This window comes from Brachyhypopomus gauderio, chromosome 2 (assembly GCF_052324685.1).
Source record: "Brachyhypopomus gauderio isolate BG-103 chromosome 2, BGAUD_0.2, whole genome shotgun sequence".
Taxonomy (NCBI): Eukaryota; Metazoa; Chordata; class Actinopteri; order Gymnotiformes; family Hypopomidae; genus Brachyhypopomus; species Brachyhypopomus gauderio.
This window is the reverse complement of record NC_135212.1, coordinates 48,330,105-48,345,254: the sequence shown is the minus strand read 5'-3', so window position 1 is coordinate 48,345,254 and position 15,150 is coordinate 48,330,105. Positions and strand designations below refer to the sequence as shown.

The 15,150-nt window shown below is 43.2% G+C and overlaps 1 protein-coding gene across 1 annotated transcript; it reads right to left on the bottom strand.

The window, feature by feature from the left end:
* Positions 1-7,158: 7,158 nt before the first annotated feature.
* On the bottom strand, positions 7,159-9,179 carry LOC143508573 (zona pellucida sperm-binding protein 3-like). Its single transcript, XM_076997196.1, has 8 exons — positions 8,568-9,179; positions 8,378-8,496; positions 8,194-8,297; positions 7,942-8,119; positions 7,747-7,864; positions 7,588-7,673; positions 7,419-7,510; positions 7,159-7,302 (listed from the first exon to the last, which is right to left on the bottom strand). Exons 1-8 carry the CDS (start codon positions 9,174-9,176, stop codon positions 7,244-7,246), a joined length of 1,365 nt encoding a protein of 454 aa, XP_076853311.1. The 5' UTR covers positions 9,177-9,179; the 3' UTR covers positions 7,159-7,243.
* Between the last annotated feature and the right edge of the window lie 5,971 nt (positions 9,180-15,150).

The window sequence follows — 15,150 nt, the reverse complement described above, 5'->3', positions numbered from 1 at the left end:
CTTTCCTTATGGGGAAATCAAGAGTGGCTCCTCTCAAACGTGTCACGATCCCTAGACTTGAGCTGACAGCAGCAGTTATCGCGGTGAAGGTCGACAAGATGTTACATCAAGAACTTCAAGTTCCACTGCAACAATCTGTCTTCTGGACAGACAGCACAACGGTGCTCAGATACGTCTTCAGTGAAGCTGCTCGTTTCAAAACGTTTGTTGCGAACAGAATTTCCTTGATCCGAGAAGCAACCAAGCAATCTCAATGGAAGTACGTCAGAACAGACGAAAATCCTGCAGATCAAGCCAGCAGAGGCCTGAAAGCGAAAAGCTTGGTGCAAGGAGGAACGTGGATGAGTGGACCAAAGTTTCTGCCGAACGAGAATGATTGGCCGGAACAGCCTGTGCTGTGGAAGGAAAGCCTGGACGAAGACCCAGAGGTCAAGAACTCAGTCACTGTTAATACAGTCAAAGTAGAAGAAAGTACAGAACCAATGAGCCAGCTGATCGGCTATTATTCAGATTGGAATAAGCTTAAACGATCAGTGGCTTGGATTGTAAAAATAAAGGATGCTCTGTGGAAATGGAAGGAAGAAAGTAAAGAGGCATCAAGAGCAATCGATCAAACTGAAAAAGACACTGGAAAGCGACGATTAGAGCTAGAACGGCATATGAAGAAATTTAAAGCTACATCAGGAAATAAATCGCTTACCTTGGAGGACTTGGACACAGCTGAAGCGGAAATAATACGGTTCAGCCAAAGACAGCATTTTGGAGAGGAAATCAAAGTTCTGCAGAAAGGCAACAATCTCAGTCGCAGTAGTGCGCTGTTTAGACTGGATCCGACTCTCCAAGATGGCACCTTGAGGGTTGGCGGAAGACTTAACAAGTCCGCTATGCCAGAAAATGCTAAACATCCAGCAATTCTTTCTAAACACAGCAAAGTTGCCACCTTGATCTTGAGAGACATACATCAAAGAACAGGACACTGTGGACGCAGTTATGTGTTGGCACAACTGAGATGCAGATATTGGATTCCACAAGCCAATAACGCAATCAGGAAGATCATTAACAAATGCACAGTCTGCCGTAGGATGACGGGAAAGGCTGGTGAGCAAATGATGGCGGACTTACCCGAAGATCGCCTCCTCCCGGACCAACCACTTTTCACGAACACCGGCGTTGATTACTTTGGCCCGTTTGAAGTTAAACGGGGACGGAGTACTGTTAAGAGATACGGGGTGATGTTCACTTGTCTCTCTCTCCGAGCCGTGCACATTGAAGTTGCTGACAGCCTTGACACGGACTCCTGCATTAATGCAATACGCCGGTTTGTATGTAGGAGGGGTCAAGTCAACACCCTGAGGTCAGACAATGGGACAAATTTTGTGGCAGCTGAAAGAGAGTTAAGGGGAGCCATTCAACAGTTGGATAATGACAAAATTGAAAGAGCCTTTCATCCAAAGGGAATAAAGTGGATATTCAACAGCCCAGCCGCCTCCCATCAAGGCGGGGTTTGGGAAAGACAAATCCGCAGTGCGCGAAGGATCCTTAATTCCCTGGTGAAGGAGCAAGCAATGAACGATGACTGTCTTCATACAATAATGTGTGAAGTCGAAAGCATCATCAATGGAAGGCCACTGACGAGTGTCTCGGATGATGCAAACGACATCGAGCCTTTAACCCCCAATCACTTATTGCTTCTGAAGTCCCAGCCAATCATGCCTCCAGGCACCTTCTGCAAAGATGACATGTATGCAAGAAGAAGATGGAAGCAAGTCCAATATCTTGCAGATTTATTCTGGTCTAGATGGACACGAGAATACCTACCCCTTCTTCAGGAGCGCCAGAAATGGCTGAAACCTAGAAGAAACTTCATGATGGGAGATGTCGTGCTATTAGTGGATAGTTCTTCCCCTCGCAACTCCTGGGTCATGGGGAAGGTAGTTGAAACAATGCCAGACTCCAGTGGAATGGTGCGGAGAGTGAAATTGAAGACAAGGACCAACACTTTGGAAAGGCCTGTAAATAAACTGTGTCTGTTGAAAGAAGTGATGTAGACGACTAACAAAGGAAGACAAGTTGGTCTTCATGAACATTTGAAGTATAGGTAGTAGGCTCTTAATGTTTAAGTTTGTAATAGCTTAGTCCTCCTGCCTAACCAATTAGGGGCCGGGTAATGTAAGAGCCAGTTAAGGGTTAATTTATTGTATAAAATAATTTAGTTAAAGAGGTTAAAATATGATGAAGATAATTAATAATAATAATCCATAATTGTTGCATTCTCTAAAATGAAAACAGAAATTAGTAATGTATAAGTTTGAAGAAATTTCTGTACTTTCAGCTTCCGTCAGTAACCCTTTTTGTTTCCTGCTTAAGTTAGGACGGACAGACGTCAGTTGGAGTTTTTGGAAGCAACACAGTTTTTGGACCGAGTCATGTTGAGTTCAATGTAATGTCTGATGTTTATAAGTAAACATTTAAAGAGGATTCTATCTCACTCGCGTCTTTCAATACTGGTTGTTGCTCAGAGGCAAAGGTGGCACAAGAAACTGGTGAAAGAAACGAAGCGCCTCTACAAAAACGTTCAGAAGAGTCTGAACTTTAAAACGTATCCAACAAAAATGCTAATTTCTTCACTACCTAGTCAGTATAAGCCAATCAAATGAGGGGGCGTAAATTCAATAGTAAATTTTGCGCATATGGAGCTCTAACTTAAGAAAACTTGCATGTAATGAGATGGCACTTCACAGACAGCTTCCCTGTGAGGGTCTGGGGCAGCTCGCAGAGGTTGCCATACCTCACCTGCTAGGGGGCGCTATAACATGCAAAAATTTGCCCCATGCACTCAGATTGGCCGATCCACATGAAACTTGGCAGACATCATCTATGGGCCTCTGGAAACCAGGTCCTAAAGCAGACATGCCATACTTCCAAAATGGCTGACGTAATCGGCCAATCAGTGATCGGCACGCGTTTGACAGGCTTACAATTGGTCGATCTGCACGAAACTTCTTGGGTGTGGACAAGTGCACGCCCCCTATGACATAATCCAGCCGGGTGTCGATTGGCCACTGGGGGGCGCTATTGCAAAAAAAGCAAGTGTATCCGCTACGTAATTCCACTTGGGAACATGCAATTGGACTCTTTTGATTCCTTGCAGTAGTGCGAGCAACTTTCCCATTACATGTCCTATTAAAAAATGCACAGTTTATTTACAGTTAATAATAGTTTGAAATCATCACTTTTCATACTCCTCCTAGGATTTTCATACTATCATGTCAAGCAAAGTCTTATAATACTCTACAGAGTGTAAAATCAAAAAACAATCCAAAGATTTTGGATTTGAGGACACTTATACCTGCTAAATATTTTTTTAATGGACAGCATCGATACATATAATATTCATATTCTTAAAGCTCTTTCATATTTTACCCAATTCTGACAAAAATGCACAAGCCCATTCAGAATCCCATCCTGAACAAATTTGTCAAGTTTCATCTAAATCGGTTATCGTATGGCTCTACAGTGCAGTATTATATACAATGCATAAAAATGCATGTAAAGTCCCTCTGTCACCTTCTCCTTCTCACACGCACGCAAGCTGAAACTCACACTCACAGTCTCTCTCACACTCTCACCCACATTCCCCCTCCCATCTCTGTGCCCTAAGTAAACATTGCTCTGGCTACCTAGATCTCTCTGTGTCTATTAACCAGGCACACACACATACAGGCGCAAGCAGGCCTTCCTATAGCATTCACAATGACACTTCCCTAGCCATACCCACCCATATCTCAGTGACTAACACATGCTTATACAAACTGATATTTGGCTTCTTTTTTGTCTCTCTCTCACACAAACACACAGACACACACACCTTTATACCTATATGTATGTATAGTTCCTATGTATACTTATGTATGTATGTATTAGTATATGTTGTCATAGTTTCAGTACATACACTACCACACACACACACACACACACACTTCTACCTAAATGTATGTATAGTTTGTATGCATATCTGTCCAGTCATAACAGTCATGTCAGTCCAGTCATGTCAGTCATTTCAGTCCAGTCATATCAGTCATGTCAGTCCAGTCATGTCAGACATAAGTCATGTCAGTCATATCAGTCATGTCATTACAGTCATGCCAGTCATGTCACTCATTCCAGTTATGTCAGTCATATCAGTCATATTACTTTTGTTCATCATGCCAGTGATGTCATTTCAGTCATGCCAGTCATATCAGTTATGTCAGTCATGCCAGTCATGTCAGTCATGTAATGCCAGGCTTTGCAGACTACATTCATACTTTGAATACACGGGCAGTCATGTTAGGCGTGCAAGGTGTGCAAGGAGTGAATTAACAAAGCATAGTCTCTGGCACCCTCAATCTCTCTCTGTCTGTAATATACAGGCCCAATCATGTATAGACACATGCAGGCCTTCCTATATTGTTCACATAGATGCAGCCCTAGCCAGATGTGCTATTTCTGTGTCTCCCTTTCTGACACACGCAGATGTCATCACACACTATCTGTAGAGCACACACTGGCCAAACCCAAACAGCTTCTTTTCACTTTTAGGTCTAAAGGACCTTTTGGGCTTCCTTTTGCCTATTGAGGCCAAAATATGCCTATTTGTGTGTGAACCCGCCAATCGCCGCTTGCGGCTATATTTGCCTATTGAATTCGCTGCCACATCCTTTGAAATTAATAGTCTTTTGTGACATGAACATACCTTTCAGCTTGAAAACCGGCATGTATTTTAGGCGGAACAAAGTCCACCATTTTCATGTTAGTAGCTGCAAGTTCTAATACTTTGGATATAGTTTAGTTCTAATATTTACATTCCAAGACGACCTCCTGTTGATCATTGTTTTGAACAGGTTTCTGTTTTGTAGGAAGATAAACAGTTGGAATTTTCCTACCTCTTTCTGTGACATAGTGTGAGTTTCCAACAGAGTTGTCAACTATGCTAATTGATACACCGCTTTAAATTGTGATATGCAGCCGTTGGGGATCAGAATGGGGCTCAGTGGCATACGAGATCGGAAAGGGAAGAAATAACAGAAGAAAAGAATAACAAAATTATAGAATCTTTCACAGCTGAAGAATTCTATAGGCTCTGTACTTGATAGCATATCAAAGTGTGTGTGCGCGTGCATGTATTTAATAGTAATGCTGAATAAATTGCTCGCAGTTGGAAAGTTTTTTGATGGAACACAAGTGTGACATGGTCTAAAACAGATGTGAGCCCCTACAGTATACAATACATTTTACTGTGTAGAGCAACAGATATTGTAGATTCAATGAAAAAGATGTACTCGAGATGGAAAAAATAAATTAATAAACTGCAGAGCTTTGTAGATGTTGAAACCCAAAATGTCAAGACTCTAAGGGCGTACTCACACTAAGCACGGTTGGCTCGTTCCGTGCTGGGGCCCGGTTATCCCCCCTCCCCACTCCCCCTCTGGCCTGCACTCACGCTGGCTTTATGAAGCCGGCCCGAGCACACTTGCATCACAACGTGACTATTTGGGGAAAAAAAGCGTGCTCGCACAACAATATGGAGTTCACGATTCTCTTTTTATTGTATTTTTGAAGTCGTTTTGGGAGTGCAGAAACACGTTGCAAGCACAGATTTATCGATAATTTAACATAACGATTGTCTGCTAATCGCTTTGCCGCTATGACTGTTTAACGTGAGCGTCGCATCCCTGACGTCATGTTTGAGTTCCAGCGAAATGAACCAATCAGACGAGGCACCAAGTGGGCCCGGGCACGGATAGCACTCACACTAGAAGCAAACCGTGCCCGAGTCTATGCGAATCGTGCCCTGGCCCACCTCTTCAAGCGGGCTCGGGCACGGTTGGAGCGCTCGCACTGTGACCGTGCCCGGATCACAGAGCCTAGTGTGAGTACGCCCTAAAAAGCACCAAGTCCACAAGTTAGCCCATATCATATCAAGTTAGCCCATATTAGTATTTCTCTTTTGATAGGCCCAGAGAAGTCCAACATGTGCTTCAATGCATTTAACGGTAAATCATTTAAAGACTGGGAGCCCCACTGACTACTTGGGACTTCCAGACTATGCAAAAGAAATTGTCAAGAGCCCTGTAGCACTAGTGATGACAAGGTGTACAGGGCTCAATTTGCATAGTCTGGACATCCTAGATTGTGGATCCTACCCATAAATATTATTTCCATCTCTTTCTCCTCATGCTCAGTACTCAGGCTTTTATTACCATGCATCTTGTCTCCGGGTTGTCCAACTGCTGGGTCTCCTGCCTGTTGAAAAGATTATCAAGGCAGAGGAATGAGGCCTGAAAACTTCTGATAATTTGTGTTTTTCCATATTGTTCCCACTCTACTAAACATTCATGTATTTCCATTTGTGTGAATCATTGGTTAATCAGGTCATTAGTATTTTGTCAGCTTTGATGGTCAACCACTGCATTTACATTTACGGCATTTGGCAGACGCCCTTATCCAGAGCGACTTACATTTTTATACAAGTGAGCAATTGAGGGTTAGGGCCTTGCTCAGGGGCACCTCAGTCATGGCCTCAGGTCTGGGAATTGAACCTGCGACCCTCCGGTCACAAGACCAGTTCCCTAACCGCTAGGCCATGACTGCAGACACAAACCGTACCCATGTAGATACACTACAGCCTCTTCCTTCCAACCCAGATCCTTGTGCAGAGTAGCTTAATCTAAAGCTTAGACGGCACCAATTACTTTCCAGCACAGCAATGTTTGATATTGATCCGACCAATCTTTCTAGACGGAAGCTTTGTGTAAACAGCACAAACCAATCATAGTCCCACTAAAAAATAAGGTATACATGCATTCCAATTTCACAGATTCTTCAAGGTTCAAAACAAATGACATTTTCTGGAGCCATACTTCACTATCTGAACTTCATGAAATCTGCAAGATGAGGAAATGGTCCTTTTCATCCCCCAGCTTCCACCAACCTTGTTACTCACTTTGACTTTTGCCATCAAAGCTTGCATGCAGGAGAGCAAGTGCAACAATTTCACCTTGTCTTTGAGAGGCAGCCATATGCAGACAACGTTTACACATCTAAATCTAGCTCAGAATTGGTCATCAAGCTAAAAAGGTCAAGACCATGGTTTACATCACAGCTGAAGTAGACCTAGCCTAGGCTCAACCCAACTGCAAAGCAAGACAGGACAGCTTGTGTAGTCACAGTACTGGTTTATTTCAATCAAGACATGGGGCCATCAAGCACTCTCCTCAACCATGATGGGACCAAGGATTACTTCCCCTTCCAGCTGTGTACCTGCAAAAAAGGGGAAGGGCTTTAGGGTGTGCTTGCAAATCCCCATCACCTCTAGTCCAACACAGAGACCCTCTCCAAGAAGGATCAGGTACCGGCACAGCATGGCATGCACGTACCTCCGTCCTCAGACAAGTCTCGGCCCTTCCGGGAGCTACAGGTGGTCTCGCAACAGCCGCAAACCTGGTCGGGACCATATGCTGCAGTCCACCTGTGAAGCCAGAATACCCAAGCTTACTAGCTAGGCCTCACCAGTAACCTGCTGGTTTCAGGACCACAGCCACATACCTGTTGCTAGAGAACGAACAAGCTTTGTGCTCAGGATCAGCAGCGTAAGAAGCTGGAGTTGCCTTCATAAAGCATGTGAAGTAGAGCTGGAGAGACAGGGGTTAGTTCAGACAGCAAGTCAGTCATTGTACTCGCCCCCTACCAAACATGGTTACATACCAAACCACTGTTGTCCTGCTGAAACTTGAATGCCTCCAACTGAAACCTCAGCTTGTCTGCTTCAGTTTGGGGCAGGAAGTGGGACTGGGAACCCGTGAGCTTGGCATCAATTAGGCACCTGCAATCATTTGTGCAGTCAGACCACAACTAGCTGATCTCTACAGCCATCACAAAGCCCACAAGGAAGCCACTCACCCATGGTTATCTATGAAGGCATAACTAGGGACTGCATTCACATCAGGAACCACCGTGGCCACACAGGTGTCCAGATACACACGAAGGGGCACGTGGTAGAACTGAATTACAGATGCCTCAACACTGATCACATCATGCAGGAAGTACTGGTTGGAGAGCCTTTCAGATGTCCAGTCATCTGGGAGAAGAAACCTCATTAGGTCCAGTTCAGGCACAGCTAATCAGTAGGTCTGGTGTAACCATGGGACAAACCTGTCATGAGCCTCAGGGAGAAGACGAGCTGTTCCTCAGCAACTTGGGTAGAAGCATATGGGATCCAGGCAGGCATCAGAGCATTGCTGCTTACATTGTGGAACCTACAAAGCATTTGATGGCCATCAGATTGAACAGAGCCTTCCAAATAAAATTGAACAGCACATCTGGTAGGGTACAATACCTTGGATAGTGACACTCAATGCGAACCTCAGCACCAACAGTTCTCACAATAGGAGTGTGAGCAAAATTGTGGGGAACATAGCGGACGTAGAAGACGTAGACCAGCTCATCCTGGGTCACCTGTTAAGAAAGTGGTGTTATTGCCTGCATGTTTTAAGCAGCACTGAAGAATTCACTTCATAGACACTCACACTGGTAGTACTGTTGCAGGCCTGCAGTGCTGACTGGAAGATGAGGACTTGAGCAGCACGGTCCTCCCCACTGACAGCACAGTTTCCCAGGGTGATCTCAGAGGGATTTATCAGCTCACCAGTACCAAACAGGTCCTTCTTGACCTCCACATGTATGCCAGTCTCACCACACTCTGCTGCTACACTTGCAGTAGGAACAGGAGGGCTCATCTGAAACTGCATTAGTGGCTGTCTTGCTGGTATTTGAGGTTCATTGGGGAAGTGCCAGGCCACCTGCTTCACAGGTCCCTGCAGTACTTGCTGGGACTGAACATTGGAAGGCTGCTGCACAGGTACCTGCGCAGGACTCCAAGACTGCTGGTTAAATGAGGCTTGTGCAGGCCAGGTGGGGTTAGAAACATGGCTCCCCTGAGAAGCCCCTCCAGCGACCACTTGCCTTATTGCTTGTGGCTGCTGATGAGGTCGTAGTCCAGTTGGAAGTTGAGATTTAAACACTCCTTGCAGTTGTGCATCAGCCAAAGCAAACACAACAAGCAACAGCACCACACCAAGCCCCACTTTGCACAAACCCATTGTTCTTCTCCCCAAAAGCTCACACGTAGCAGTCATGTTTGACCATTCCATTTTATACCATAATGGAGACTTGCAGCCCCACCCCCTGCTAATGAGCTTAACGTCCCTCTGACCCTGAAGATGACTTTACTACTCTTTCACAGCTGACACAAATCAATACTCCTTAATCTTAAGACAGGTTCTTAAACTGTTGTTTGCATAGGTGTATGGTTCTTGGAATAATCTTTCATTGGTAAAGAAAAATGTTTCATTATATGGATTGTTTTTTTTACATTGATCTGTGTAATTACCACCAGGTTAAAAACACCTCTATAATAGACGCTCTATTGCTCCAATGCAGAAAATATGGCAAGATTGTGTAATGACTCAGGTATACTCTAAAAAGTGTTTCAGATGTTTCATGCTGTTATTAATGACAAATCAGTACAATTCATTTTTTCCTGGAAAACTGCTTTCCCTTCTTACATTTACCTTTGATGGAGTCTCTCAGTAGTAATAATAAAATGTTTGAAATTTGGTCATAGAGAAAGCAGTTAGGCATCCAGGAAGAACCTTTTGAGCAGATGTAAGAAAAAAGGAAGAAAGAAACAAAAAATCTACTTTTTTGGAAAGGGTGCTCTAAAGAAGCAATAAGAATTCTTTATGGAAGCAAAAGTTTACAAATTTACAAAGTTAAATCATTAATTGAAAGGATTTTGGTCAGGATTGCTCTAAAGAACTCAGTTCAATTCCAGTTGGCACCTCTAAAGGGCTCTTGCTTTATTTAATAAATTTAATGTATAAAATTGCCATAATTGACCTTTAAAGTATGCCCACAGGATAATTGTCTGGATTTTAAATCCAATTTGCCCCTTTCACATGATATCATCTTTAACCTACTATCATTCCACATAGTCGAATGGTGCAAAGAGTCAGTTGTTGCCAAAAGTTTTGAGAATGGTGCAAATTTAGATTTTCAGTTTGCTGTCCCAGGTTTGTAGAAGGTTTTGTCATGTTTATATGGTATATATGGGGCAGTCATGGCCTAGTGGTAGGGAACTGGTCTTGTGACCGGAGGGTCGTGGGTTCGATTCCCAGACCTGAGGCCATGACTGAGGTGCCCTTGAGCAAGGCACCTAACCCCAACTGCTCCCTGGGCGCCGGGCTAGGCAAATAAATACACGAACAATCACATATGCTTACCAAGAACCCAAGTTCATATTTCATAAAACAACGGTTTGCTATCACTGGGTGGCACCTATCTAACCTAGCTAACCGATACATAGGTATACCCAGGTTAGCTACCTAGTTATTTCCCCTGTGCTAAAGAACATTTAATTAGATAGAAAATAAGTTTCACAATTTTGTTTTACAGTTTGTAGGAGTTAAATTAATCAGTAACATTAGATGCGTTTTGAATATTTGTCAAATTACCACATTTTGAATATGTATCTGCCTGTTTTATATTTTATGATTGCTGATATGACTCAACGGCCATTTTCTGTTGAGCGATTTTTTTTAAATCCACATAACTGTTGCGAACAGTTTGAAGACTTGTTCTTCATGTGAGTAGCAGTTTTTCCTTCTTCAGTCGAAACATTATGCACTATGGCAAATTGACCACATATTTACTCCTATCACATAAAAACAACTTAATGCGTTACAAAGCTATTTTGTCTTAGTGCAAAAACGTTTACCCAGCGTCCATGGGCAATGAATCTGACACTCATCTGAAATCAAATGCGATGCTTGGGCGACATTCTGATGTTAATGTTGCGTCTCGGTGACGTGTCTGGGCTATCTAGGCGTATGTTAAAGTCATTTGTTAGCGCATTTCAAAGTGCACTCAAAATATCCTTTCCCTTAATCTTTTGTGACGTCATTCTGTTTTCATTGTATTTGCGTGGCGTCATAAGTGTTATCAGAAACAGAAAACCGAGTTGTAATCTGAACATTTAAAAAAGACACTGTGAAGAGTTAACTTCAAAAATCATTTGCGACATTATTAATTCATCTGGAAACATCGTTTTCGTTTTTGCCTATTGAATTCGCTGCCACATCCTTTGAAATTAATAGTCTTTTGTGACATGAACATACCTTTCAGCTTGAAAACCGGCATGTATTTTAGGCGGAACAAAGTCCACCCTTTTCATGTTAGTAGCTGCAAGTTCTAATACTTTGGATATAGTTTAGTTCTAATATTTACATTCCAAGACGACCTCCTGTTGATCATTGTTTTGAACAGGTTTCTGTTTTGTAGGAAGATAAACAGTTGGAATTTTCCTACCTCTTTCTGTGACATAGTGTGAGTTTCCAACAGAGTTGTCAACTATGCTAATTGATACACCGCTTTAAATTGGGGATCAGAATGGGGCTCAGTGGCATACGAGATCGGAAAGGGAAGAAATAACAGAAGAAAAGAATAACAAAATTATAGAATCTTTCACAGCTGACGAATTCTATAGGCTCTGTACTTGATAGCATATCAAAGTGTGTGTGCGCGTGCATGTATTTAATAGTAATGCTCGCACAACAATATGGAGTTCACGATTCTCTTTTTATTGTATTTTTGAAGTCGTTTTGGGAGTGCAGAAACACGATGCAAGCACAGATTTATCGATAATTTAACATAACGATTGTCTGCTAATCGCTTTGCCGCTATGACTGTTTAACGTGAGCGTCGCATCCCTGACGTCATGTTTGAGTTCCAGCTAAATGAACCAATCAGACGAGGCACCAAGTGGGCCCGGGCACGGATAGTGCTCACACTAGAAGCGAACCGTGCCCGAGTCTACGCGAATCGTGCCCTGGCCCACCTCTTCAAGCGGGCCCGGGCACCGTTGGAGCGCTCACACTAGCCAAACGAACCGTGCCCGGGCCCGGATCACAGAGCCTAGTGTGAGTACGCCCTAAAAAGCACCAAGTCCACAAGTTAGCCCACAGTGTACTTTTGCAATATCTACAGACCATTTAGCAATTAATTATAACCTTTGTATAAACTTTTATGGTAAAACTTAGTTTACATGCTACTGTGAAACAGAACCCCCGCGTTCTGCCATGTTTGAAAAAGCTGGGAAGCTGGTGGGGTGGGCGTGGCTTGGTCCCAGAGGCGGTCTCAGAGCTCTGTGTCAGTCCGGAATCAGTGACCAATGGAGATTGCAGAGGAACGCCTTCATCTAAGACCCGCCCACACGTGAAATGTGTTCCAAAAGTCAGAAGCAAAAAACGAAGCAGAAGCAAAGAGAGATTCCAGAAGCAAAAGACCTTACTGGGAAAATCCAAAAAAACAAAAACAATGGAACCAAAAACTTGTCAAAATGCAAACGAAAATAAGTTTCAAATAACCAATTATATAAAAAATATATACTTTTAATATATTTTTTTCTGTTTTGCATTCATAACATTTACTTTCTGCTCTTGGATTTACTTTTGCTTTTGTGGAACTATTGAAACAAAAATCACTCCATAATATTCTGGCCTTTTGATCATAACTATATTAAAATAATTGAAATTTAAATAATGCCTGCTCTATCATCTTTAAATTGCCATAGCGCTACATTCCTTGGAGAACACTTTCATGCCTAGGGCTGTGTCTCTCGCTGTCTGTAGGGTGAAGAAAGTGAGGTACTGTGGCTGGACATGACTACTGGGGAGATAGAAACCACTTGTAGTCAGAACTCTTGTGTGGCAGCACCTAACGCAGAGGTGAGAATCTAGACAACACACTCAGGGCTTTTAGGGTAAAAGCAGTTCAGTGGCATGCAGTAGCTTCCATGCCACGTGGCGGCACTCTTATTTGGTTTAGCATGTCCAAGATGTTGCCATTGTGAGTAGGGTTTTGACACTTGCTGTGATGAAATTTTTCCAGGAGACTCTCATGTATATAAAGCAGTCTTATTAATCTCATCCACTCTGGGAGACTGGATGTCCCACCCTAAGGCAAGTGTGGTCAACATGCAGACTGCACTCATGATCGAAGCTAAGCATACTGGTTTATACCAAAACAATGAGCGTGCCCTGATAATGAAAACTGTGGACTACTTATATAATCTAGTGAATAAGAAGGCTGCTGAGAAAGAAAGACAGGAAGGAAATAGAAATGTTTGAGGAAAAGAGGATCAAACAGCACTGTGACCCAGGTCAGGGAGAGTGCTGAGGGTAAGAGCACTCTGTTAACTGGTAGTCACTATAGGCTACTAGTCTTGGGTCATTTAGCTTTCTCTGTGTTCAACTGATACATCGGTTACTTCCGCTAACTCTAGGGAAGTCCATATTAGGAGATACACACATGTGAGACAAAGTAGCCTGCTGGACGCCTATGTTTTGGAACATGCTGTGCTAAAGATAACCTGCTTGTTAGAACTGCTGAATTGTGTTTGAGATTGTATATAAGCAGGGGGAGCGCCCCCTAGCCTTCAGAGTTGTCATGCTTGAATGAGACTCTCATGTCTGTGTCTGTCTTGTGTCTGTCTTAGTCCTATTTATATATATTTATATTTTTGTAATAAATTAATAATTTAACCACTTCTGAGTCCTCATCCATTTTCAGGAAATTTCCACGACAAACTTTAGCAACAACAGAGAAAGCAGAAAGCCAAAGAAGCAAATGAACATAGCAAGACAAAGCACTTGGCAAAAGATCCCCCCCCCCCACACACACAATAAACGAATAAATAAAATTGTAAATCTTATGAGATGAAATATAAATTAACGTGTGCACACCGAAAAAGACACAACACCACTCATACTAGCAACAGATGATCTTATTTTAACTGCTGGGGACAGTTCCATGAAAGAATAAACAGTTTACCTAATGTAACCCGTTGTGTCCTGCGCTTAACCACCACGCACTCAGTATGCCTTGAGTTTCCCGCTGGCTCTGCGTTGTGTATTTTTTTTTGGTTGTCGTAGGGGAAAAGAAGGGAGACTGGACACCAGAAGTATTCTTTTCAATCGCCGTGCAGTCGCAGCGGTTTTATTATCCGACGGTCTCTCTCTTCATACAGCAATAATACAGCATCACTTCTCTCTGGCACCTTCACACAGTACAACACAAGACTGCTTTTACTACAGAATTCTCACTAGATGCATATCGTCACCGACTGCTCACTAACCACAAGAATACTGCACAGAACTACAAATTTTCAATATAAAACCATACAGCAAAGTTTTTACCCTGGAACATGAATAACGAACGTTAGCGAATTAGCACCGTGGCTGTACGTGACGACTCTTGGCGCTACACTTTCAATGTAATGCACTAAAACATACCATACAAAACGTCTTCAAATCAACAATATGATCTTTTATATCGAACCAAAACAGCTTTAGAACATAATAATAAAGATGTCTGAAGACGGATGGTTTATTTAAACCATTACATTTAGTTGGATGTTTCTCTTCACATCTTACCTTCACACAGTACAACACAAGACTGAGGCTCTACATTCCGGTTAGCCATTTACTACTGGCTGGGCAAAGCGCACCCTAGCGGCAAGGAGGGGGACTGCCGGCTACACCCACCTCTCCGTTGGGAGATGGCGTCCCCGCCATCTAAGTAACAGACCTTCCAGAAAGTAGAACATACCCTGGGTCCCTGAGTTACTTAAATCAGTCACTTAAAGTGTGTGTGTGTGGGTGTGTGTGTGTGTGTGGGTGTGTGTGTGTGTGGTGTATTCAATGTAGTGCTGCTGCCATTCCCCATTCTTGCCAGCTGCCAAATTTTCCGTCCTCTCTCTATCTTGTCCTCCACTGTCTCTACCCCAGGGACATGCAGCTGATACGACAGTCTATTCGGGGCTCGCCTGCTTCTTGTGGGATTGCGGCGAGGAACATCTCCACTGTCAGTACACCCATTAGCTTCTTGTGAGGTCCGGACCTCTTTGGTCATAGTCTCCTCTGGCTCTCTCGTAGTGAGGGTATCATTCTGACTTCTGCCAGAACAATCCTGAGCATCCAAGCTACCTCCCATGGCAATCAGGCTGTTGTCCTGCTCAGAGACATCACCCATCTGCTCTTCAAGTTCCCATCT

Bases quoted from the DNA above. Each gene is read 5' to 3' on its own strand.
- LOC143508573 (XM_076997196.1), bottom strand. From the start codon at position 9,176: ATGACTGCTACGTGTGAGCTTTTGGGGAGAAGAACAATGGGTTTGTGC. The intron at 7,865-7,941 runs GTGAGTGGCTTC...AAATGATTGCAG, and splicing joins GCCTTCATAGATAACCATGG to GTGCCTAATTGATGCCAAGC. The intron at 7,674-7,746 runs GTATGTAACCAT...CTGTCTCTCCAG, and splicing joins AGCAGGACAACAGTGGTTTG to CTCTACTTCACATGCTTTAT.